Below are 25,474 nucleotides of genomic sequence, written 5' to 3'. Positions count from 1 at the left end.
CCAACTCCTAGCTGACACATTTTGGGCTTCTGAAACATGAACTAATGGCGCTACTGTTGGTGACCAGCATGGCTTCCAGTTGTTCAACAGAATGACTTTTCCCACCTGAATTAAGCTGATGAAATGAAGAACCCTTACAGGGTTGTTGGACAGGAAAATGGGGAGGAGGAGTATGTAGCCTACCTTGAGCTCCCTGGAGGAAAGCTGGGATATAAAAGTCATAAATAATCCTTGGATAAAGGGCGGCATATAAATTTAATAAACAAACAAAAGAATAATAAAAATGGCTCAGGACACACTCAGAGGCACCTGTTCCATAGGCCCCATAGCCAAAGACTAGCTTTAAGACAAGTCTCCAATAAGTTCAATCATCTATCTAAGGTGTGGGCAACCTTTAGCCCTGCAGATGCTGCTGAGATACAATTCTTATCTCCCCTAGCCACTGGCTACCCTTGCTGGGGTTGATGGGAACTGTAGTTTAGCAACATCTGAAGGGCCAAAAGTTCCCCACACCTAGTCTATCTAATACACTACACCGTCCCTCCTATTTCTTTTAGGGATCTATCAAACCAAGCATAATTTGCTCTCAGGTACATATTTTGAAGCTGTGTTGGACATCATCTTGCACTCTGGTCTCACCTGTACATTCAAAATGAATCTTGGCAGTCAATGCTTGGATAGGTCCCATTGGAGACAACCAGCAGGACCCCCCAAATGGTGGCTGGTTTGGAAACAGGTCGATGGAGGCAAAGCCTTCCTCCCCTGTGGCCAGATCTGTAATGTGCAGAGTGAAGGTATAGCCCTCGCCGTCCTTCAGAGCCCCCGGCCTCAGGACCAGGTTCATTCCTCTGCTGCCGGTGGAGGTGGTCGTTCTGTCCAAGGCCAGAGTCTTATTTTTGAAGCTGTGTGCCGACCATCTCTACACAGAAAAAAGAGGCGCAGAAAAAGACCAAGAAAAGCTTCAACTTTTGTCATGTAGAAATTTTAAAAGGAATTTCTAACGTTTTCAGACTGTGTGTGTGTAGAGAAAAGTTACTTTCAACATCCGGCCAAAGTTTTGGATGATCACTCAGCTCCATTCCCAGACATTTGGGCCAAGGAGAACAGGCAGGAGCCCAAACTGTCTGCTGGGAATACTTCCACCGTGGGATCCAGCTTGAGTCTCCTGCATTACATCACCTTCCAACTATTTTTTTAGAGGCAACAGAAGAACACGGGTGGGGGAGAGACTGAAAAGTCCTAGGACCTCTGCAGGGCCCCATCACTTGGTTTAAAGCAGGCTTCCCTAACCTGGTACCCTCCAGATGCTGTGGACTACAACTCCCATCAGCCCCAGTCAGCAAAGCCAATGGTCAAGGATGACGGGAGTTGCAGTTCAACAGCAACTTGAGGCCTGTTCTCTGTGAGAATCATGTTCTCTACTTGACAAGGAAGTAGGATCTCTTGGGAGCTTTTGTTTATAGACCACACTTCCATAAAAACACAGCAAAGTGGTATACAGAATACAAAATTGAAGTAAGATAAATTAAAACCTCAGTAAATACTGGTTGGTAAAAAGAAATTCACATGGCAAAGGCCTGTGTGAATAATACAGTTTATAGGAAGTGTCTGAAAGAAGGCAGGGATGATTCCTGATAAACATCAATCAGCAGTGAGTTCCACAGGGCAGGGCCCACCGCACTAAAGGCTCGATCCCCAGTGAAGGCTGCCTAAATCTCAGGGATTTCCCAGAGTGCTCCATCAGGTGTGGCATTAGGAATTCAGTGAGAACTTCCATCTCATGCTCAGACTGTATATAAGTGTAAATAAAATCTGATTATCACAGAAACTCCATAAAGTCTCCAGTGGCCATCAATCCAAGGAATCCAAACCCATGAAAAGTGTTCAGACCCTGGAAAACCTCTCACCGCCTAGAGATTGAGTTGTGCTTAACAATACAGGCCACATTCACAACAGAACATTTAAAGTGCCGTGATACCACTTTAAACAGCCATGGCTTCCCTCCAAAGATTTTGGGAGCTGTATGGTGGGAAAGTGGTTGGAGAAAAAAATTTTCTCCCTCTCTCATAACACTAGAAGTTGTGGGCATCCAATGAATGCTGGAAGACACAGGATGGGTAAAAAAAAAGGAATCCTTCATGCATTGCATCGTTAAAGTATGGAACTATCTCCCCCACCAACTAGGATGGCTTTAAAAGACGACTAGGAAAATTCATGGTAGAGAGGGCTATTGATGGCCAGGATGACTATGCTCTGTCTCCATAGTCAGAGGTGGCAATGCTTTTGAATACCAGTTGCTAGAACACACATGATGGGAGAGTGCTCCTGTGCTCTAGACCTGCTTTGCGGGTTTCCCATCTGGTCAGGATGCTGGACTAGATAAGCCAATGGTATGATCTAGCAGGGCTCTTCTTATGTTCCTAGTTATAGTGGGCACATCCAGGCACCCAATTAGCTGGCAATTGACTGTGCAAGGCTGACCCCAGAAACATCCAACGGCCACCTTACCCCCTGTTTGGAATTATTTTGGCAGTTCAAGCAGGTCCCCTCCAGGTACACATAGGAGCTGCGGCTCACTTCGTAGACAGACTGGGCCTTGCAAGAGACACACTCCAGGGAGACGATGGGGACGGTCCCCTTCTTCAGTAGCACCTGGGAGAGAAAGCACAGTGAGCCCACAGAAGCAGAGGTGTCAGCAGAATCCCTCCCCAGAGGAGAACTGGAGCAAGCAGAGTCTGTGTTAAGAAGAAAGAGCAGAATTCTGAACTATGGGAATCTGAATTCTGCACCATGAGCCCCTGAATCCCACAACCAATATATTTCTTTTCTTTTCTTTTTAGGTTAACTTGTTTGTAACATCTGATTTTATTGGTAATTTCAAGGTATATTTTATGTAAACTGCTTAGAGATTTTAATCATTGAGCAGTATATAATTTCTATTAAATAAACATAAATTCTGCAAAATTAATGGATTTACATAATTTCCCCATCATTTTGTGTGATTCGTTCTGTTACTTAAAATAATCATTTCGCACGATGTAGGCTGTAATCTATAGGATGACCAGGGGCAGGGGAAAAGAGAGGCAGTCCATGTGACATACAGGCCTAGAAGGTATTTTCTCTTACAGGACTAGGATGATTCCACGTTCATCAAAAACAACCTTCCCTAGCCTGACACCCTACAGTATTTTGGACTACAGTTCTCATCAGCCCCAGCATCATAAAACGGCTATGCTGGCTGGGGCTAATGGGAGCTGTATTCCAAAACATCTGCTGGGTACCAGTTCAGGGAAGGCTGGCATGAACAGGCCCTTTTTCACACAGCTGGAATCTACAGACAAAGAGTGATGATTTCCCAACCCCACAAGAGGGCCCTTGCATTTTGAGGTTAACATTCCCTCCATTAGTTAATACTACACAACTTGGCTCCAGGGGATTTTTTCATCAAATTTATCCCAGGCTTCACTAAATTAAAGGCGGCCAAATTTATCTTTGCTTCTGCTTCCTGCCTACATCAGATATGTTGTGTTTAACGTTTCTCTTAGATGCCTTAGTCGCAGAATCCTAAGTTTATAACCTGCTACCTACAACACTTGGGAGGGACTTGTTCAGCCCATATCTCCATCTTAGAATCAACTCTGCAAGCTGACCTCATGGCTGCCTCTTCAGACTACTTTGGGAGTCCTGTTGGTTTTTATGGTTTTTTCTTCATTCCACCCACCCCTAGCTCCTGCTTTGTGTAACCACTTGATGATGAAGAGTTCTGGAGAACTCAAAAGCTTTCCACACTTGTGTAACACTTTGGTTGGTCCCACTGAAGCTATTGCCCAACTGTGGATGGTTGGGCAAATGCTTAATATGTTTTTATATATTTTAAAATGTTTTATAGGGGCTTTTATTTTTTACTTTGTTGTCCCACCATGAACGGTGGTTTTTATTGATGTATTTCTATTTTGTTCTGTTTTAGTTTGGTTTGGGGGTTGGCTATTGAGTGGGGTGGGGATTTGTTGTGTTGGTACAATTGTTTTGGATTTGACTTGTTTCTATTCTGTAAATGGAGGTTGGTTTGAGGCTTGGGATTGCTACCGTAGTGGGGCGAGGGAGGTATGGCGGTGGGGGCAGATGTCATAGGCGAAGGGGATCGAGATATGGATATGCTCGTACCCCTTCCAATCTGCGCCCCATCCCGAGGGACGAAGGTAGGGTGAGCAAGGATTACTCACCTCCGTCACTGGTGTTGTGCAATGCCAGGTCTATAGGCAAAAAAACCGCCACCCTGCGAGACTTCTTCACCTCGCAGGGGGTTGACCTGGCTTGTGTGACGGAGACCTGGGTGCGCGAAGGGGAAACTGTCACCTTACGAGAGATGGCGCCCCCGGGTTTCTCCGTCCTCCACCAGTCGCGGACTGTGGGCCGGGGGGGAGGGGTGGCATTATTAATCCGAGAAGACTGTTCTTTCAGGGCTCTACCATCGCCATCGATCCCCGGCATTGAATGTGTTGGCCTAGTGTGGGGCTCCGAGGTGAGCTTGGCTGTCTGGCTGGTGTACCGGCCACCTAGCGCACCAGCAGCCACCCTGTCAGGCCTATTGGAGGCGGTGGCTGGCTGGGCCTTGGAGTTCCCCAACCTATTGGTACTGGGGGACTTCAACATCCATGCTGATGCCACTCCCTCCTCACAGGCTCTGGACCTGGTGTCTTCCATGGCGACACTAGGGCTCTCCCAGTTTGTTTCGGGCCCCACACATCAAGCAGGCCACACGCTGGATTTGATCTTTGGCGCCGGTATAGATGTGATCATGTCTCCCTCGATGAAGGTGCCATGGTCTGATCACTACGCACTGAAAGCCAGGATTGATTTTCCACCCCCACCCCGCTTAGGTGGCGAGCCAATTTGGGCTCGCCCGCGGAGGCTGATGGACCCTAATAGATTCCGTCAGGCCTTGCGGGACCTTGCTCCCCCTGGCGACTCATTGACTGAGCTTGTTGAGGGCTGGAATACCCAGCTCCTGGCAGCCATCGATGAGATCGCACCTAAGCGCCCTCTGCGACCCCGCAGAAACCGGGCTCCCTGGTTTACCGAGGAGCTTCGGAAAATGAAGCGGGACCTCAGACGGCTAGAACGAGTATGGCGGGGTGCCCGTGACGGAGCCTCAAGAACATCTTATAGGGTTTTTATGAAAACCTATGAGATGGCAGTGAAGGCCGCTAAGAAGTCTTACTTCTCAGCCTCCATTGCATCCGCTAGCTCTCGCCCGGCGCAATTATTTAGTATAATTCGGTCTTTAACGTCCCTTGAAGGACAGCCAAATTTAAATAACAATCTGACACACAGCTGTGAGGCATTTGCGAGCTTTTTTGCGGAGAAGGTCCTGTTGCTCCGCCATGACCTCCCTGCCAATTTGGATACAATAAAGGAACTGGAGGCCCCTCGACTGTCCTCGGGTCCAGTATTGGACCACTTTGACCGGATATCTCCAGCCGATGTGGACAGATTCCTCCAAGCTGGAAAGCCCACCACCTGTCCTCTTGACCCGTGCCCGTCATGGCTGATTAGAGCGTGTCCAGACGAGGTGCGGGCCCCCCTGGGGGATATCATCAATTTGTCCCTTGGCACCGGGATATTCCCAGGGGAACTGAAGGAGGCGGTGGTGCGTCCGCTCTTAAAGAAAATATCATTAGATCCCTTAGATCTATCCAATTACCGCCCGGTCTCGAATCTTCCATTCCTGGGTAAGGTGATTGAGAGAGCGGTTGCTGAACAGCTTGGTAGGTTCCTGGATGAAACATCTGCTTTGGATCCATTCCAGTCCGGCTTCCGTGCTGGCCATGGGACCGAGACGGCTCTGGTCGCCCTAACAGATGATCTCCGCAGACAGCTGGATCGAGGCGGGTCGGGGCTGCTGATTCTTTTAGATCTGTCAGCAGCCTTTGACATGGTCGATCACGAACTCCTGGACCACCGCCTTGCCGACGTGGGGATCCAGGGCACAGTCCTTCAATGGCTGCGCTCGTTTCTCTCTGATCGGGGACAGAGGGTGGCGCTTGGGGGGGAATTGTCATCGCGTCACTCCTTGGTGTGTGGAGTGCCTCAGGGTGCGATTCTCTCCCCGATGCTTTTTAACATCTTTATGCGCCCCCTCGCCCAGCTTGTCCGGAGTTTTGGGCTGGGTTGCCATCAGTATGCTGATGACACCCAACTCTATCTGTTGATGGATGGCCATCCTAACTCGGCCCCAGACACACTGACCAGATGTCTGGAAGCTGTGGCTGGATGGTTACGTGGGAGCCGGTTGAAGTTAAATCCTTCGAAGACAGAGGTCCTCTGGCTGGGGCGGGACGATATGGGATCGAGGGGGCAACTCCCATCTCTTGCGGGGGTGCAATTAGTGCCAGCACCGTCCGTTAAGAGTCTGGGTGTAATCTTCGATACCTCCCTCTCTATGGAGGCGCAGATTACAGCTATAACAAAGGCGGCATTTTTTCATCTCCGCCAAGCTAAGCAGTTGGCCCCTTATCTTTCTCGCCCTGACCTAGCCACTGTGATCCATGCGACGGTCACCTCCAGGCTGGATTATTGTAACTCGCTCTACGTGGGGCTGCCCTTGAGACTGACCCAGAAACTCCAGCGGGTGCAGAATGCCGCGGCGAGACTCCTTATGGGGTCTTCGCTGCGAGATCACATTCATCCAGTACTATACCAGCTGCACTGGCTCCCGGTGGAGTACAGGATCAGGTTTAAGGTGCTGGTTTTAACCTTTAAAGCCCTATACGGCCTAGGACCCTCGTACCTACGGGACCGCCTCTCCTGGTATGCCCCACAGAGAAACCTACGGTCTGCAAATAATAACACCCTCAAGGTCCCAGGCCTCAGAGAGGTTAGGCTGGCCTCAACTAGAGCCAGGGCCTTCTCGGCTGCAGCTCCAACCTGGTGGAACGCTCTGTCACAAGAGACTAGGGCCCTGCGAGACCTGACATCCTTCCGCAGGGCCTGCAAGACAGAGTTGTTCCGCCAGGCCTTTGGTCAGGGCGCAGCCTGACTCCCTCCTCTGGCAACCTGCACAGAATTTTGTTTAATCGGTTGCCATCAATTTGATTTTAACTAATTTTTATAATGAAATATTTTTAGAATGTGCTATTATTTGATTGTTTATTTGACTGTTGTTAGCCGCCCTGAGCCCGGCTTGGCTGGGGAGGGCGGGATATAAATAAAATTTATTATTATTATTATTATTATTATTGGAGAAAGGGGAATACTGTTCACCAAGGTTTCCCTCAATTAGGCAATTGAAAACAGGACTGCTGACTGATTAAGCAAACAACACACAATGAGTCAAAAGGGCAAGTATGAAAAAGGCTTGGAAATGAGAACTGAATGGCAAATGCTTGGAATTCCCAGCTGGGTTCCACAGGGAAATGCTTTGCTAAACCCTGGCACCCCAGGATGGCCTCCACTTCCACGAAACACTTGTCTCTCCAACAGCGTAGGAAACGGTCTCATAATGAGCCAGATCATTGGTCCAGCTACCTCAATACTGTCTGCACTAACTGGCAGCATCTCTCCAGGGAATAATATAACATGTGGTTAAACTATGGAACTCACTCCGACGGGAGGCGGTTCTGGCCACCAACCTGAATGGCTTCAAAAGAAGACTGGGCAAATTCATGGAGGAGAGGGCTATTGGTGCCAAGTAGCCATGATTGCTATGCTCTGCCATGTTCATGGAAAACAATCTTACTCGGCTATGAGTGATGGCCAAAGAAGAAAGCTCTGCCTTCATGGTTGGAGGCAGCAATGCTTCTGAATACCAGTTGCTGGAAACCACAGGAGGGGAGAGTTGTTCTTGTGCTCAGGTCCTGCCTGCAGGTTTCCCTTTGGGGCATCTGGGTGGCCTCTGTGAGAGCAGGATGCTGGACTATGGTGGGCCTTTGATGAGCCAGTGTGGTGTAGTGGTTAAGACCGGTGGACTGTAATCTGGTGAACCGGGTTCGCTTCCCTGCTCCTCCACATGCAGCTGCTGGGTGACCTTGGGCCAGTCACACTTCTCTGAAGTCTCTCAGCCCCACTCACCTCACAGAGTGTTTGTTGTGGGGGAGGAAGGGAAAGGAGAATGTTAGCCGCTTTGAGACTCCTTCAGGTAGTGATAAAGTGGGATATCATCCAAATCCAAAAACTCTCAATCCAGAAAGCTCTTCTTAGATTATTACAAATTCTTTCCCAACCCTACCTGGAGATGCTGGGGGTTATACCTGGGGCCTTCTGCAATACAAAGCAGATGCTCTATCACTGAGCTATGGCAACTGTGAGATATTCCTGCTATTGCGCCATTATCTCCATGCAACTCTAAATAACTCCAGAAGCCAAGGCTGTCTCTTGAGGCTTCTGGCGATAATAGGCATTTTTGACAGTAGCGATAGAGCTGCGGTTTAATGTGGCAGGCTGTTAAAAGAGCACCAAAGCCCTCTCTCCGCAGAGCAAGATTGAAGGGCCCCATCTGTTCCTCCCGTTCCTGCGACAGTCAAATCATTGTTTTGCATTCATGTATGCAAGCGAGATTGTACGGAATGTCCTTGAAAGACTATCAATTTGACTTTGGTTCTTTCTGCCTCCCCCCCCCCCCCGCACCTTCCTCTTTCCTTCCAGTCTTCAGTTTCCAAAAGAACAACACACACACACACACAAAAGGAAAGAAGGAGAAGAGCAAGAGGGAGATCAAGGCAGTAAGAATTTCCACTTGCAGACAAACGGCATCTCGGGTTGCCAAGCCTCTCCTGGAGCTGGTGATAGAAACCATAAGGTTTTTTGGCCTGCAGATTCCTTTTGCTGCTCAGTTTTGTTTTGCAGCCTACCGATAGGTGCAGTTATTTAAAAAAGAAGGGGGAAAGTGTGCGTATGTTGCCCTCCCTCTCTCCCTCTGCTTTCCCCAAGGCACCATGGGAAGAAAAGCAAAAAAGAAAAGCCTCGGCTATCAGCAAAAGGCTTCTTTTTCTCTCCTAATGTTCATATTTGTAGATGGGCAACTCTGGGCATTTCACGCCTGCCTCTGCAACCCCACTCAACACACTGGGCTATCCTAATCTATCTGGCAGCTGTCTCCTTGCAGGAATGGGAGCCATGTAGCTCAGTAGGAGAGCATCTGGTTTGCATGCAGAAGGTCCCAGGTTCAATCCGCAATGGCATCTCCAGGTAAAAAAGACTGAGGTATCAGGGTTGGGGACGAGCTCCCTCTGCCCTTGAGGCTTGGAGAGACCTTTGCAGAGACAACAGTGATGGGCCAGATGGGCCAATGATTTCACATATGGCAGGTCTGTGTAGGAAGAGGATGATCCCAATGTCAATCCCTGGTAGGGCTAAGAAACACCCCCTGCCTGAAAACATGGAGAGCTGCTGCCAGTCAGTGTAAACAATACTGACTCAGTATAAGGCGGCTTCCTATGTTCCTGTTTAAGTCAGCCATTTATTCAGAACCATGAGAACTGGAATCTTACATTTTAGTGGAAGGAATATAGATGGAATATAAAAGGAATATTGATACAGCACTTGCTTTGCATACAAAAAGCTCCAAGTTCATTTCCTAATGGTATCTCCAGGAAGGGCTAGGAGAGACTCTCTGCCTGAAACCTTGGAGAGTCACTGTAGAGGCAACGCTCCGCTTTGCGAGGGCAAACCTTGCACCAGACGTGCAACAGTATGTCAAGGAGCGTTATGCCTGCTTTCCCAGACCTTTTGCCTTCTTGGCTAGAATACAGGGTTTCCCCCCTGACCTTTTGTCCTTTCACAACTGGTTTGCTAGACATATCGCTTGGCTGGAGCATGGCGGGGAACACAGACGTAATCAAGGATCGGGGGGAACATTCGAGGGAAGCACCTGCTGACACGTGTACTTGCTAATGCTGGAAATGTGCGTAGATAGAAATACATTAAGTTCAGGGTGGTTTCACTACTGTTTCCAATTACTGACTTCTGCTAATAAAAAGAGCCTCAGTAGAGCTAGCCGGCAGCTTGCTTGGAGCATGCTTGCTAGTGTGCTTCTGCACAGCTCACCTGCATTACTAACTCCTGTCTCATGCCATCACTTCAAGTCACTGTCTGCCAGTGTAGCCAGTACTGAGCTAGAGGCACCAAAGGTAGGACTCCACATATAGCAACTTGTGTGTGTGTGGGGGGGGGGGACCTTTAGGACCTGCTGCTTATCAATGAAAGCAGCACTTTCAATTTCCTTTGCAATCTTTAACATGTTTCCCTTGCTGCCCTTCTCCTGTGGCCGATGGGGGAGCTGAAGCCACAGGAGACTGACTTCACCACAGTCACACTGTGAATCTGTGGTAGAGCCAGAATGCAAACCAAGGACTCCTAAATCAGAGTTCATCCTATCCCACTTGTGCACTTTTGGGAGGAGGGGCATTTTCAGTCCAAGGGCCACATTCCTTCGTGAGCAACTTTCCAGGGGCCACATGCTAGTGGTGGTACAGCGAACAGCAGTGAAATATCTATGGGAGCAGAAATCCTGGGACTTCTCGGCTCAAACTTCACCTCAGAACCTCAGCCTCAGCCATGAACATGAAACACTAGTGTGGCATAATGGTTAGAGTGTCAGACTCAGACCTTGCAGGCGAGAGTTCAAATTCCCTCTCAGTCATGAAGCTCAATGGGTGACATTGGGCCAGTCACTGTCTCTCGCTCTAATCTACCCCACAGAGTTCTTGTGAGGATAAAATGGAGAGGAGGCAGAACCATGTAAACCACCGTGAGCTCCTTGGAGGAAACATGGGATAGAAATGTAAGAACAAAAACAATAACATTACTACAGTAACAATGGTAGTGTATAGCTTACGGGTATTGCAAGCATTACAGAGAATATGTGTGAGGTGATGTGAATGCTTAAAAATGGGAAGTTTTGTTCTGGATAGCACTGCCATGATGGCTGGGGCTGATGGAGACAGAACAAATTCTCAGATTCATCGGGGAGGCAGGTGTGTGTGGCTCTAATTCCAGGGACCTAAATGCAGTCTCAACAGAGCACCACGATCATCAGTACGGACTAGGGCCCTGCGTGGCTGTTCACACAATTAAGTACCAGTGGAGGGGCATTCTCAAGGAGAGTATGAGCCTGCCTTTCCCTATTGCCCTGAAGAAACCCACAACGGCAGTACAGGAAGGTACTGTTTGAGGATGAAGAACAGAGAGGACTCCATGACACTAACCGTTTGATTCGTAGCTTCAGGACTCATCCCCGTTTTCCAGACGGCAAGGTCGAATGTGTACTCCACATCTGCTTCCAGTATGGATCGGGAAACGGTAACGACTCCCCCTGTGGCAGTGAAGTTGAGTGCACACCCCGCAGATGAGCTCTGTTGCACACAAGGAAACAGGGAGGAGGAGGGCAGAGGAGACATTCAAAACCTGCCTTAAAACAGAAGGTCAGTCCTGTCCTGAGGGTCTGAGACCAGAACCTGGGTATATGTCAAACTTCTTCCTGTTCTAGTACCCTCATCTTGTTAAAACAGGCTGCGCCAACCATGGCAGGGCTGGCTGGAGCTGATGGGAGCTGTACTCCAAAATCTTAAGGACGCCAGGTTGGCATGCCAAAGGAAAGAGGGGAAGTGAGTAAGAATAAATGCAACTTCCACACCTACAAATGGCCTCCGATGGCCAAACTTTTGGGTTGCTTTTCTTGTAGGGCATACTTCAGGGCAAAATATGTGTGCCGCCAAAATACAATTTTGGAACAGTCATGAAAGATAGCAAAATAAAGATGGTGTGAATCAGGGCAGGTGAGTGTCCCTGCACAGTCCTGGGGCTCTGTTCCTAAAATTGGGGAAGGGAAGTCAAACATTTAAACTGAGGGTGTTTAATGGGAAAACACCACTGCAGTCTAATGAAAAAAACTTCTTTGTGGGGTGGGAATCCAATGCACAGGATAGGAAATACCTGGCTTGTCAGCAGAACAGGTGGATCTCACGATTGTAGCTGATCCCAAGCTGAACCTGAGACAGCAGTGTGATGTGACTGCCAAAAAGGCTAATCTGATTTGGGAGTTGGTTAATCAAATTATGGTTTCCAGTGCATAGGAATCAATCACCTAGGGATGAGGTGGGGGCTCTCCTTGATCTAGCTGGATTTTCTGCATTGAGCAGGGGGGTTTAGATGACCTAATAAACCCCCACCCGCTTGCATCTCTAGAATTCAGTTTTACGCCACATACATGCCATACATTTAAACTAAATTTTGTCCACACCTCCCTTCCCCCCCAAAGAACCCTGGGAACTTTAGTTTATCCCTCAAAGAGCTACACCCCCAGCAACCTGAACCATCTACAACTCCTAATATTCTTTGGGGGGAGGGAATGTGCCTTAAATATATTGCGTCAATGCAGCCAGTCTGGAGCTCAGCAAGCCTTAAGCCAAATCCAGTTGCTGTGCCCCCCCTCCCAGTTGCCAATCCAAAAAGCAAAACACAACAAGGCAGAAAGCAGGGGGAGAATGGGGACATGGGGTCTCAGCTCACAATGCCCCTCCCCCTTCTCAAAGTACAGATCTCCTGCAGCACTAGTTCCAGACCAGGCTTCTAAGTCTTTAAAAGGTAAAGGTAAAGGTACCCAGACCATTAGGGTTCTGGCGTTGCAGCGCTCATCTCGCTCTATAGGCCGAGGAGCTGGAGTTTGTCTGCAGACAGCTTCCGGGTCATGTGGCCAGCATGACTCTGGAGAACCAGAGCAGCGTATGGAAATGCTGTTTACCTTCCCGCCAGAGCGGTACCTATTTATCTACTTGCACTTTGACGTGCTTTTGAACTGCTAGGTTGGCAGGAGCAGGGACCGAGCAACGGGAGCTCACCCCGTCGTGGGGATTTGAACCACTGACCTTCTGATTGGCAAGCCCTAGACTCTGTGGTTTAGACCACAGCGCTACCCACGTCTAAGTATTTAGAATGATGGAAATTACCCAAAAGTGCGCCCCCACCCAGCTGCTCCTTCACTCAAAGCCCAGGGCTTGCTTACCTTGGAGGAAGACATACAAGACCACTGATAATGTAACGGCGTCTGTTCCCAGTCTTCTAGGTTAGGGTCATACGATTTCTCCCCATCCAAGATCAGGTCCCGGGTGCTGGACCACACACGGTACGATCCTCCATCAATGATGGGCACCAGCTTGTTAGGCGTGACAGTCACGTTTGCGAAAATGCTCTTGGACAGTGGTGTGTCTCCGAAAGAGACCAGGAACTTAAAGCAGTAGGTGCCCAGGTCGAGCGCCAGCTTGGGGATGACCAACTGCGGCCGGCTCACGTCTACGTTGGACAGGAGGACTTTGTCAGAGGCGCCCAGTTGCAGGCAGCTGGGGGCTTTGTAAATCTCCCACACGTACTTGGTCTGGTACCTAGTGCAGCCCCGCAAGTCAAGCTGGGCTTCCAAGTAATTCTTCTGCGACCGCTTCATGACCACTTGCCCAGGTAACGCCAACTCAGCTTCTGGCTCTTCGCATTCCAGCACCTGGACTGTGATGGTGAGCTGGGCAATGGAGAAGCTGATGAGGTTGGAGGCGTTCACTTCCACCAAGTAATCCCCATGCCTTAGGTAGGTATGGCTGGCGGATGGCACCCTTGTCCTTTGAGCTGGAGAACCATCTCCAAAGTGCCACCAAAAGGCAACTTGCCTTGCGCTGGGCAGCACAGACACCTCAAACGTTGTCGTCCGGTTAGCAAAGGAGCTGACAGGCAGGAGGGAAAGTTGTGTTATGATGTCTTGGACTTCTATCACAATGGTTATGTTCAAGCTGCCCAGACGGTTCCAAGCGGTGAGATGGATCTCCAGCCGACCTGCAGCTTCCGGGGTATAAGAGATGCTTCGGCCTTCCACGCGGACCTGGGAGCGCCCGTGGTCTCCCTCCAAGGAGAGCTGCCACAAATATGACACCCGCGAGCCACTGTCAACCTCAGCTGTGAAGCGCCTCTCTACTCCAACAGGCATGCCTTGCTCACAGCAGTCTGCGACCTTCAAGCCATGGATGGCCTCCAGCACCACAATGAGGACTTCCGTGTAGTCCACACTGATGTGGTTCTCTGCAGTCACCCTTACTAAGTAATCTCCAACCTGGGTGAATGTATAGGTGAAGCTGGAAGAGTTGAGTGCCATGGAATGGTTCCCGCCGACACTCATCTTATAGCTCACAGAGGAACCAGAAGCCATCCCAATGACAAAGTTGACCTCTTCCCCAGGCTCCAGCACCTCCTTGCCCACAGTGAGTTTTAGGCCCTGAATTGGGTCTTCCACGGTCACGCTGTGGCAGGCCACATCCCAGCTGACATCGTTGGAAGCATTTAAGCAGACGGAGAAGACTCCAGGTGAGGGGAATGTCAAGGCCACTCTTTGCCCACATATGGTGGTGTTCAGCAGTTTCCAGGTCCAAGCTACGTCAGAACCCCTTTCCAGCTCCCCAGAGAAGTTTACCTCTGAGCCTGACTCAACATAGCCAGTATAATTCAGCCTCACAGTCCTGATCCTCACCCCTATGATGGGCTCCTGAATGTACACCACAAGCGTTGCGTTGGCAGAGCCAAATTTGTTCTCTGCCACAACGGTAACAACTTTGGCACCAGGACTTGGGAAGGAATGTGTGATGGCAGAGGAGGCAGTTTGGAGAAAGAGACCATCTTCCAGGTACCAAACATACATCAATCCAGTCCCAGCAGTGACACTCGTACTTATGTTCACAGAAATGTTGACTGCAGCAGGGTTGGGGGAAGCGATGGGCTTCAAGACACCAACCTGCTCAATGAACTCCACTGTCTTGTTCACTGTTGAGCTCCCCAGCATATTTGTGGCTTTCAGGTGGATGACGTAGACCCCTGCTTCCAGGACAACCAGGGAGAAGGTCTTCCCTGCAGAAGTCTGCACAGGGTGGTTTTCCTTCAGGAGAGTCCAGTTGTAGGAGATGTTGGTGCCATCCCTCACTGCCGCCTGCATCTGGAGCGTCTTGTTGGTGGGGAAGTAGGTGTCATCCATGAGGTCGCCACCGGCAATGTGAAGCCCTTCGATCTGCTCCAAGACATAGATGAAGATGCTGTCCTGCAGGCACCCAATTTCATTCTCTGCAGTCACGATCACATTGAATGTCCCAATTGAACGGAAAGTGTAGGAGATGGTGGAGTAGCCGGGGATGGGGGTGCACCTGTCGCACAAGATCCAGGAGTACCGGGTAGCAGTGCCAGCCAGGAGGGTGGCTGTGAAGCTCACAGAACCATTTAGAGGCACCACCGTCCTGCTGGCATTGATGGTCAGGCCTTGGAGGCGCCTCTTCACTGTCACATTAAGCCTTGCTTCACGGAAGCTCACATTGTTCCAGCCCGTCAGGGTGATGGCATAGGTGCCGCTCTTGTTGTAGGAGTGGGTGATGAATTTCCCCAGCTGGCTCATGCCATCCCCAAAGTACCACAGATAGCTCACGTTGGTCCCGCTAGCGTTGGCAGAGAACAGGTAGACTTGGTTCAGTTCCAAAACCTTTGAGCCGTTGGACTCAATCCTGATGACCCCAACCGGCTCTTGGACTTCCACAAACACTGAGTCGTTATTGAAAGATACATTGTTGCAGACTGTCACTGTGACCAAGTAGACGCCGGGGGCTTTGTAGGTGTAACTAACTTCCGTCCCACCAAACCGAGTGGATTCGTTTGTCCCAAAGTCCCAGAGGTAGCGATAGGGGTAAGGGGGTAAAGCTGTGACTTGGAACTTGCTTTCGTTGCCCAGTCTCACAAACTGTGGCCTTATGAACAGCGAGACGTTGGTGACCTCTGGCTCCACACAGACCTCGGTGTAATAATGAGCTTTGTTGACCTTGCTTGAGAGGACCAAAGAAAGGTGAAAGGTGCCACTGCGGGTGAAGTTGTGCCTCACTGTTGGGTCCCCATTCACAGTGACGTTGGATGACCCATCTCCAAACGTCCAGTCAAAAAGGTAGTCCTCTGGGTTACCAGAAACATAGGCAGTGAGTTGTACGTCGGGATGCTCTGGGATACAAGTGGAAGGCTCGATCTTCAGAACCATCAGCACGAATATCCGGACAGGAACTGCTTGGGAAACGGAGTTGACTGGATTCGTTGCTGTGACGTTTACAGTGCAATTCATCTCCTTTAAATAGATGTGCATCACGGATGCCACGGAACTGTTCACCACGGTCCCGTCACCCATGTCGAATATCCACAGGATGCTGTCCCCTGTTTCCACGGAAGCGGTGATCTCTACTGGCGTGCGGAGCTCCATTGCTTCCTCCAGAACCACCTGCAACCCGCTAATCTCTTCAAAGACACGGTAACTCTGGAATGTTTCTACAGCACTAATGGTGTTGTTGGCTCTCAGACTGACGTTGTACATCCCCTTGTTGCTGTAGGTGTGGACTATTGCCGGCAGGCTTTGAACAGACGCCACAGAGCCATCTCCAAAATCCCAGGTGTAAGAGACCCCATAGCTAGAGGGCAGGGGGACAGCTTTGAAAGTGACAGGGCGACCAGCAACCAAGACATCTGCATCAACTTCCAGGGTCACTTCCATCAGGTAAGTATAGATGTGGACAGGAATCGTGTAGGTCAGGTTCTCAAATTCATTGGATACTAAAACACTCAGGATATATTCACCTGCATTTGTGACCAGGCCGGGGAGAAGGGGGCAGGGGGGGAGAGGTGGAGAGGGAGAGGGAGAGGGAGAGGGAGAGGGAGAGAAATGAGTAAGAACTTCCCACTCCTGTGGTTTCTCTCTTTGAGCAACATGTGCATATTTGGTAGATGAAAGATAAGCAACTGTGAATTGCTTACTTTTCAGGATGTTTTGGTTTGCATCTTAATCATTTTTTTTAATTTAAAAAATCTGTACTGTTTTTACTGCTCTGTTGCATGATGCTCTGGGCACCTTTAGTTGGAAAGGCAGGGCAACAGCAACAATATTTCATTTCGTTTCATGGAGAAGGGGAAATCTGTCAATTTCGGTTTCTCTCAGTTTCCCATTTTTCCAATCTTATGTTGTTATCCAGATCCGTTTGGAAACATTTCCACATCATGAAAATCCATCAGCATTTCAGTGCTAATTTCTCCCACTGTACAAATCTCTCTATAAAATATTGCCTAATATGCACATTTTTATATAACAATTTCCCCTAATACAACCAACTTTTGTATGCTGTTTTCAGTAACTGTACTTCAAAATTCAGAGGTGTGAATTTCTGAGGATGGCCGAGTTTCAGTTCTAATATTATTTCAGAAAGGATAAATTAGGTAAGGTTGGTTGCCATGAAGGGATAACTGAATTGATTCTCTTCCCCATCCCCATCTTTCATGTCAGAGAGGGGACAGGACCGAATGAGGAACACCCAGCACTACAGAGACTGTCTTCCAGAATAGAATGAGAGAGCAAATCAAGCAAAAGTACTTAATCTGCACCATTTGCTCTTAGAAACACAGAATCTGGAGCACATTGGTTTCACTTGCCACACAGAGCGTATGCAGATTTGAATGTTATCAGATAATTTCATTCTGCGTATTCATTTATTTATACCATTTTGTGCTTGATGTTCAAAACATCATGCATAGAAAACCTCATAAGAAGAACAAACAAGAAAAACTTAAAATAGCAGCAGGAGAAATCCTCAGAACATAAGTAAGTTCCCAAGCGGTCCCCAGAAGAGGCAGGTCTTGCAACTCCCTTCTAGAGGCCTGAGGTGTGCTCTAACAGCCCTGAAAAGGCAATTATCACAAAAATGCTCCTTAGCTGGTCAGTCAAATGACAAACACACTGGTTTTGTGTGACAATCCCTGTTGGTTTGGCGGGTTCTTCCTCGTGCAGGAACCTTTCTTATAAAACCCCCACAGTGCATTTGCCTGCTAATTAATTGCAAACTACATGACAGTCACGATAACTTGGGATCAGACACCACATTCATGATATACAATTCCTGAAATATAAAATGTTGCAATTGGCGCTGTATGGTGTCCTACAACTCCCATGCCATGAGAGAATTTGGGGGAGGAATCCTACCAAAAGAGGACAACTTGCCTTCCAAAGACCATCCATCAATGGGACTTTCATACAAGGCCATTATTCACCACACTTAATAGCAACCAGTTGGCTAACTACTTCTTGCTGAGGTCAACCTGACCTCCCACAGGGATGGAACACAGAGCAGAGCACCAGAAGTAGTTCAAAAATGCCAAGGGAGAACATTGGGGAGAGGCAATCTCAAAGGAACTTGCTTTGTAGAGCCACTGAGTGCTGTCTGCGCACACAAGAAGCAGCAACCGGAAAAGCGGAAGGGGCCACAAAATGAACTCTGGGAGTTGGAATAGCTCAGTCGGTAAAGCACGAGACTTCTAATCTCTGGGTCATGGGCTTGAGCCCCACACTGGGCAAAAAGATTCCTGCATTGCAGGGAGTTGGTACAGATGACCCGCGTGGTCCCTTCCAACTCTATGATTTTATGAATTCCCAGCTGCTTGTTGGGCCCATTTGTGTGCTAATAGTAGTCAGATACTTAGCTGTGATTCCTGCATTGCAGGAGGTCCACTGAAGGGACCTTTGGGTCCCTCCAAAGTCTACAGTTCTATGGCTATGATTTGCATCTACACAGAAAGTAGAAACTGTCCTAAGCACACTTTGCCAATTTGCTCAATTGGCCATGGGGTTGCAAACGAAAAACAAAACAGAACCCTTTTCTCACCTGATTCTTGGTAGGTATGCGATACATTATGCCCAATTACAACCTGGTGGATGTTGGGGTCTGGCACAAGGAAAGACTCATTATAGGGAGGCCTGAACTGGAAAGCAACACGGTCGCCGTCTCCAAAGTCCCACCTGCAGAGCAGAAAAGGCAGTAAGGCATGCAGTTGCAGGCAGGTAATAGATCTCCTTGTGGAGATGGCAGTCCCGAATCGGTGGCACATGCCCTTCTGGCTTGCACTCTTTATAAAGACTTGAGGAATAAGATTATCACCCCTCTTTTATTGTCCATTCTAGGTCACCCAACCACTGCCACAGTATCCTTTTTCTTGACAGATCAAGATGAGCAGGTGACAGCAAAGGTTGCAAGGTTTTTAGCTGGGGCAATCAGAATAAGATCTACCATTTAACTATTGATTCAAAACCCCAAAATGTATTTTATATAATTGGCTTTTTATTTCTGGGTTTTCTATATTGCATTGTGGTTTTATTCATTCAATTCAATTCAATTCAATTAATTCAATTCAATTCAATTCAATTCAATGCAGTTGCAGGCAGGTAACGGAAAAGCTGGAAGGCCAACACAGCTGCCCAGTCCATGGAAAACCTGCTTCCAACCCCTGATGCATGGAGTGGAAACACTCCCCTGCACAGCCCTTCTTTTTCATTCTGTTTTGTTCCAATCATACACCAGGAGAACTCACAGGAATGTGGCGTCCACAGCAGAGTCCACTGTAACCATGGCTGCCAGTTCCACAGTGCTGTTCTGAGGGACGAGGGGTGGGATCTCAGAGACCACCAGATCCTTCATCCTGTTCATCTTCTCCACAGTGATGTTGTAGTCCACAGTGACGTTGCTGACGTGGTTGGAGGCGGTGAGCTATAAGGGAAGGGGAAAGAAAGGAAAGGGGCATTTGCACCATGACATCCTTCAGCATTTGTTTCCCCCTCCTCTCCATCATCCGCTCCGGGAGAGAGAAACATCCTGGAAATCCTCACATGCTTTTACCCCTTCATTCCTCTCCTTGTTACCCAACACTAAGAACATAAATGCAAAAGAACATAAAATCATAGAATCATAGAGTTGGAAGAGACCACAAGGGCCATCGAGTCCAACCCCCTGCCAAGCAGGAAACACCATCAGAGCACTCCTGACATATGGTTGTCAAGCTTCTGCTTAAAGACCTCCAAAGAAGGAGACTCCACCACACTCCTTGGCAGCAAATTCCACTGTCGAACAGCTCTTACTGTCAGGAAGTTCTTCCTAATGTTGAGGTGGAATCTTCTTTCTTGTAGTTTGGATCCATTGCTTGTAGTTTGGATCCATCATAAGAAGAACCTGCTGGATCAGGTCCAAAGGGGACCATCTAGCCCAGCCTCCCTGTTCTCACAGTGGCCCACCAGATGCCCCAATGGGAAGCCCATAAGCAGGACCTGAGGAGAAGAAGACCACTCTCCACTCCTGTGGTTTCCAGCAACTGGCATTCAAAAGCACTGTTGCCTTCAACAGTGAAGGCAGAGCAAAGCCATCATGGCTAGTAGCCATTGATAGCAGCTGCCTGTGACTTACCGACAGCTTGTACACAGCCGGTGTCTGGTAAATAACATGGAAGACATCGTTGTAGAACGTGAAAGAGCGCTTATCGTCCACGGTCCACCGGAAGGTAACGTCTGATCCGGCATCCATCATGGGGACGTAACTCTGCAATGGATGGGAACAGGCAGGCACGTGTTTCAGAGAAAAGTTTACATGTGACTTTCCACTTCAAATCATGACCATTCTAAGAGCAGGGCCCCTGGCAAGTGGGCTCCATCATTCTCAAACCGCTTTTGTCAAAAAGCAGAGGAGAAGTAAACAGTATGACGAACTCAGAAAGGGACGGATCTGACAATGATTAGCTGGGAAATGGTGCAACAGCCTTCCCCAGCCTGGTGGGCTCCAGATGTTTTGGACTGTAATGGCCACAGATGTGCTGGCAGGGGCTGATGGGAGTTGTAGTACAAAATAGCAGTGTTGGCCAGGGATAATACGAGTTGTAGCACAAAACACGCAGGAAGGCTGAGTTAGAACACATAAGCATTTTAGTGCATCAATTCCTGAACATACACATTTTTGCAAACCACTTCCCTTCATATAATGCATTTTAAGTTATTTTCACTAATATATGCATTTTTTTACACCCACACCCACTTCTGTACACATACCTTGGCTGAAGCACTGCATTGCAAAATTCAGAAAAGTGCAAATTTCAAAGGATCAGTGCATTTCGGTTTGTGCATAGTTCCAGAAGGTGCAGATAAGGCAGGGTGGTGCTTAAAGGAGAACCAAAGCAAATGTATCTCCTTACCCTACTTACCACACGGTTATTCAGCAAGACTCTGGTCTCTGGGTCTGGGGTTGCGCGGAGGCCTCGGATGGCATCCTCTGCTTTCACAGTGATGGTGATGTTCTGGGAGCTGACGGCATTCTCTGCCCACAGCACTCGGGTGCTGGCATTTCCCCCGATGTTCTCCAGCATGACGACTGAGAACCAGGTATCATTGGTGTCCCTGGTGCACTCAGGCACAAGTGGGATGACTGAAGGTGGGCAGCTCCTTCCAAAGGGAAAGCTCTGGCTCCCCGCGAACCATCCAGCAGTTGCGTTCACCCCAGAAGAGATTTTCACCACCAGCCAAGTGTGATTGGTTTCCACATAGATTCGGCCACCTTGCTCTGGAGGGTAAATGACGTGGAGGCCCGACACTGGAGAGACAGCCACGAAATCACAGGATAGGTTGGCACTGAAGACTCCATTCTCTACAGTGGCCCTCACGGCATACAGGCCAGGGCGGTCCACACCCAAATTCCCTTCCCTGATAATGGCTACTGTCTTTTCAGCAACAGAAAGGACCCTAAAATAGCAGGTGGAGTCGTTATGCCAGCCACCGGCCTCAGGGTGCATGAGAGAGCCTGGCCCCCAGTCTGAAGAGTTCAGGGTGAAGTAACTCATCTGGTAAGATGGCACCTGGCTTGGGTGGCAAAGGATGAAGGCCCCAGGCCCTGCGTCATGCTGGATGCTCACAGTGTCATTTGGCCTGATGAAAGTGTCTTTGCTCCTGAAGTGCAACTGTGAAAGAGAGGTCACGGTCACTTCGATACTCCAAACCCAGTCCATTCTGTATGGGTCACTGCAGGCCCCACCACCACCCCTGTACTGCAACTGTGAGTTAAGTGTTGGGTGCACGGGTTGGTTATGCTGGTCACACCCAACTGGGTACAGCAGGCTCAAAAGAACTCATTTATCTAAGATATTGTGCCCAAGTTTGCTTATTTCTTTCTTGCTCCCAATCCATTTTCCTTTTGTGATCCTAAGTCTGAGGTCTGGGCAGAGGCGGAGCTAGACGCTCTGGCATCTGGAGTGGTGCACATGCTGTGTACCCAGGGGTGGGGCTAGCCTCCCGTGGGGGTGCGGCGATGTCACCCCCCTCAGGGATGGCACCCAGGGCGGACCGCACCCACCACACACCCCTTCCTCCACCAGTGGGTCTGGGACTATCGTTTCCCCCCCTTTTTGTGATTTGTAAACCACTCTGGCAGCCCTTCTTGGTTACTGCACAGCATATTATTTAATTCCATCTGTTACATCTTCTCAACCAGATTGGTCAATAATGCAGCTATCTGCCCATACAAGCCTTCTGCTAACCAACAACGCAGCCCTTCTTGGTTACTGCACAGCATATTATTTAATTCCATCTGTTACATCTTCTCAACCAGATTGGTCAATAATGCAGCTATCTGCCCATACAAGCCTTCTGCTAACCAACAACGCAGCCCAGGCTGCAACACATCAGAAGCAGACAACGGGGCAAAGCAAAACTAGTCAAGGTAGCACTAACTACTGAGCCCAAACAGACCCTCAGAGGAAAGGAGGGGGGCAGCGGCCAGGATTAGAAAAAGAGTCTAGCCAGAAGCAATTGAAACTCAGTACAGTGGTACCTCGGGTTAAGTACTTAATTCATTCCGGAGGTCCATTCTTAACCTGAAACTGTTCTTAACCTGAAGCACCACTTTAGCTGATGGGGCCTCTCGCTGCCGCCGTGCGATTTCTGTTCTCATCCTGAAGCAAAGTTCTTAACTCGAGGTACTATTTCTGGGTTAGAGGAGTCTGTAACCTGAAGTGTATGTAACCCGAGGTACCACTGTATATCGATTTCAGAAAATATTACTGAGTGACTTAATATGGCACAATGGTAGAAATATCCCGGATGCACTTTGGGTTCAAAACACTCACAAGGTACCGTGTGGAAGGGCCAGGTGGCAAGGTAAAAAGCGACTCTTTGAGTTCGCTCCGCCCTGACTGGTTTTCACAAGTGCGAGGAGAGGGGCTGGGCGAGCTGGTGGCAGAGTTGTTGGCACAAGTCTCTGGATCACAGCAGTTTTGTAGCGGAAGGCATGTATTGGTCAAAGGGCACCACAGGAGCCCAAGCGCACACTCCATTTCTGCCCATGTCCCATTCTCTTCCAAATTGGGTAACAGCTCCATGGTGTTCAGGACTTCCTTGCAGACTATGGGCAGGAAGGAGAAAACAGATAAACATTGCCTGAGCCTTGTCTGGGCTCCAGAGATATATTAATAATTTTATTTATTTAATCAAGAACATAATACTCCATAACATGTAAGATATAAGAAACAGATGTAAAATATAGTTGAATGGAAGTTAAAATGAAACACATGAAACCAAAAATCAAGGTACAAATTTGAGTTGTTGCATTCATAATATCTGGGAAGAATAATATTGGGGGAGCAAAACAAGTCCTTTTATGTTATGTTCTGCTTGTAAATATGTTGTCTGGGGTGGGTGGGTTGTCTTATGACATTCTTGTGTGATGCTGAAGGGTTACTAAGAGTTCCAAACAGTGGTGTAACAAAAGCTGGACAAAACAACAATGCTGGAACATTTGTGGTACGAAAAGTTACAGGGTTTTAGCAGGAAGCTATGGGCATGCAATGATTGGAAAATAAGCAGCATCTCTGCCCCCAAACCTTTGCAGGTGCAAAGAGTATTTAAAGCTGGATTGTATATAACCATCCTGATACGTGAGCACAAATAATCTTGAATAATGCACAATAAAAAGGGTGTCTGCCAGCCCCAAGAAAGTCCTGGTGTTCTGCTACTCTGGAGGGTAGGACCTGAACCAGTGGATTCAAATTACAAGGAAGGAGATTCGGACTAAACATTAGAAAGAGCTGTTTGACAGTGGAACAGACTCCTTGGAAAGGTGGTGGACACTCCTTCATCGAAGGTTTTTAAAGAGAGGTCTGACTGCCATCAGTCAAAGAGTTTTAGCTGAGATTCTTGCATTGCAGGGGACTTGGGGTACCTTCCAAGTCTACAATATTATGATTCCATAACGTTCCAATGCAATGCAGAAACTGGGGCAGGAGACCAACTTCCTTCTTTTTGCACAAATATTTCAGATTCACTTTAGCAAGAATTCCCAGCAAGCCACGTAATGGCACCTCACCTCCTGTGAGTGCTGGGCGGTGCACTCGAAACCGGACTTGGACATCCCTCTTCAGCTCCTGAGTCACAAGCTCCAAGGCTACCAAATAACCCTCCTGCTGGAACTCCAACCTAGGAAACACCACCGTCTGGAAAACACAACACTCAAAAGGTTCACAGAGCTGCAGGGTGCCTTAGCAGGGGAGATCTGGGCTGGAAGGGAACCACTAGCATTCCTCACCTCCACCGTTCCTGACGGGGCTGACAGCTCCTCAATTTCCGTAGCGTTGCTCGTGGCCACAGAAGTATCAAAGGTGGGAGTGCCCAGGTAAAAGTGCTCAGCATTTAAAAGGATCTCTGTTTAAAAGAAACAGGTAGGGAAGAAAGTTAGCCTCTATTCCTTTTTCTTATGGAGTGACATTAAGAGGAGCCTGTTGGATCAGCCCATCTAGTCGTGTTCTCACAGTGGCTGAACAGTTGCCTGTGGGAAACCTGCAAGCAGGACCCAAGACTAAGCACATAACATATATCAAGTTATGTTATATATTTGTTGCTATATTTTAAAAATCCCATTTTTATTTTTTTCAACTATCACAGCTATTGGGAAACAGAAGAATCAATTGGACGGAAGATGCACCTACTTTGGACACCATCTAGAAGAAGAAGAAGAAGAAGAGTTTGGATTTGATATCCCGCCTTTCACTCCCCTTCAGGAGTCTCAAAGCGGCTAACATTCTCCTTTCCCTTCCTCCCCCACAACAAACACTCTGTGAGGTGAGTGGGGCTGAGAGACTTCACAGAAGTGTGACTGGCCCAAGGTCACCCAGCAGTTGCATGTGGAGGAGCGGAGACACGAACCCGGTTCCCCAGATTACGTGACTACCGCTCTTAACCACTACACCACACTGGCTCTCAATGTCTTAATGTCACTCTCTCTCTAGTTATTTGGATACTTTCAATGGGAAAATGTACCTGTATGCATCTTCCAAAGTTATTATTAAATTCCTCCCCACAAGCCTTTGACGGACAAGCAGTCTTCTGATTCTGTAAAAAGCAAGCTTGCCCCAGGCAGCCGATGGGCAGAGCCTACTCAGTGCCTGGATATAATTTTCATGGACTGGGGGAAGAACTTCTGGCTCCTTGTCCTTCCCTCCCAGCCAGGAAAAAAAAAAAAATAGAGTAAGTCACACAGAGCAAAAAGACTGCAAAGGATGAGAGAAATGATGCACAATGTGTTGTCCGGGTTGCAGAATTCTTGGTGCAGAATTTTAATGTTAAGTACAGAGCTGCCTC

At 48.5% G+C, this 25,474-nt stretch overlaps 1 protein-coding gene across 1 annotated transcript in view; it reads right to left on the bottom strand.

Annotated features, from left to right (window-relative positions):
* PKD1 (polycystin 1, transient receptor potential channel interacting) overlaps window positions 1-25,474 on the bottom strand; it is a 120,188-nt gene that overhangs the window by 35,636 nt on the left and 59,078 nt on the right. Inside the window, 11 exon segments of the mRNA XM_081170802.1 lie at window positions 640-919; window positions 2,509-2,652; window positions 11,205-11,351; window positions 13,001-16,626; window positions 18,699-18,832; window positions 19,402-19,577; window positions 20,268-20,399; window positions 21,046-21,804; window positions 22,969-23,243; window positions 24,204-24,330; window positions 24,423-24,538. Of these exon segments, the coding sequence (XP_081026928.1) occupies window positions 640-919; window positions 2,509-2,652; window positions 11,205-11,351; window positions 13,001-16,626; window positions 18,699-18,832; window positions 19,402-19,577; window positions 20,268-20,399; window positions 21,046-21,804; window positions 22,969-23,243; window positions 24,204-24,330; window positions 24,423-24,538 (5,916 nt within the window).

Source organism: Podarcis bocagei (genome assembly GCF_964188305.1).
Source record: "Podarcis bocagei genome assembly, chromosome: 14".
In the NCBI taxonomy this organism is placed as follows: Eukaryota; Metazoa; Chordata; class Lepidosauria; order Squamata; family Lacertidae; genus Podarcis; species Podarcis bocagei.
Note: the sequence above shows the minus strand (reverse complement) of the source record. Positions and strands in the feature narration are given on the sequence as shown.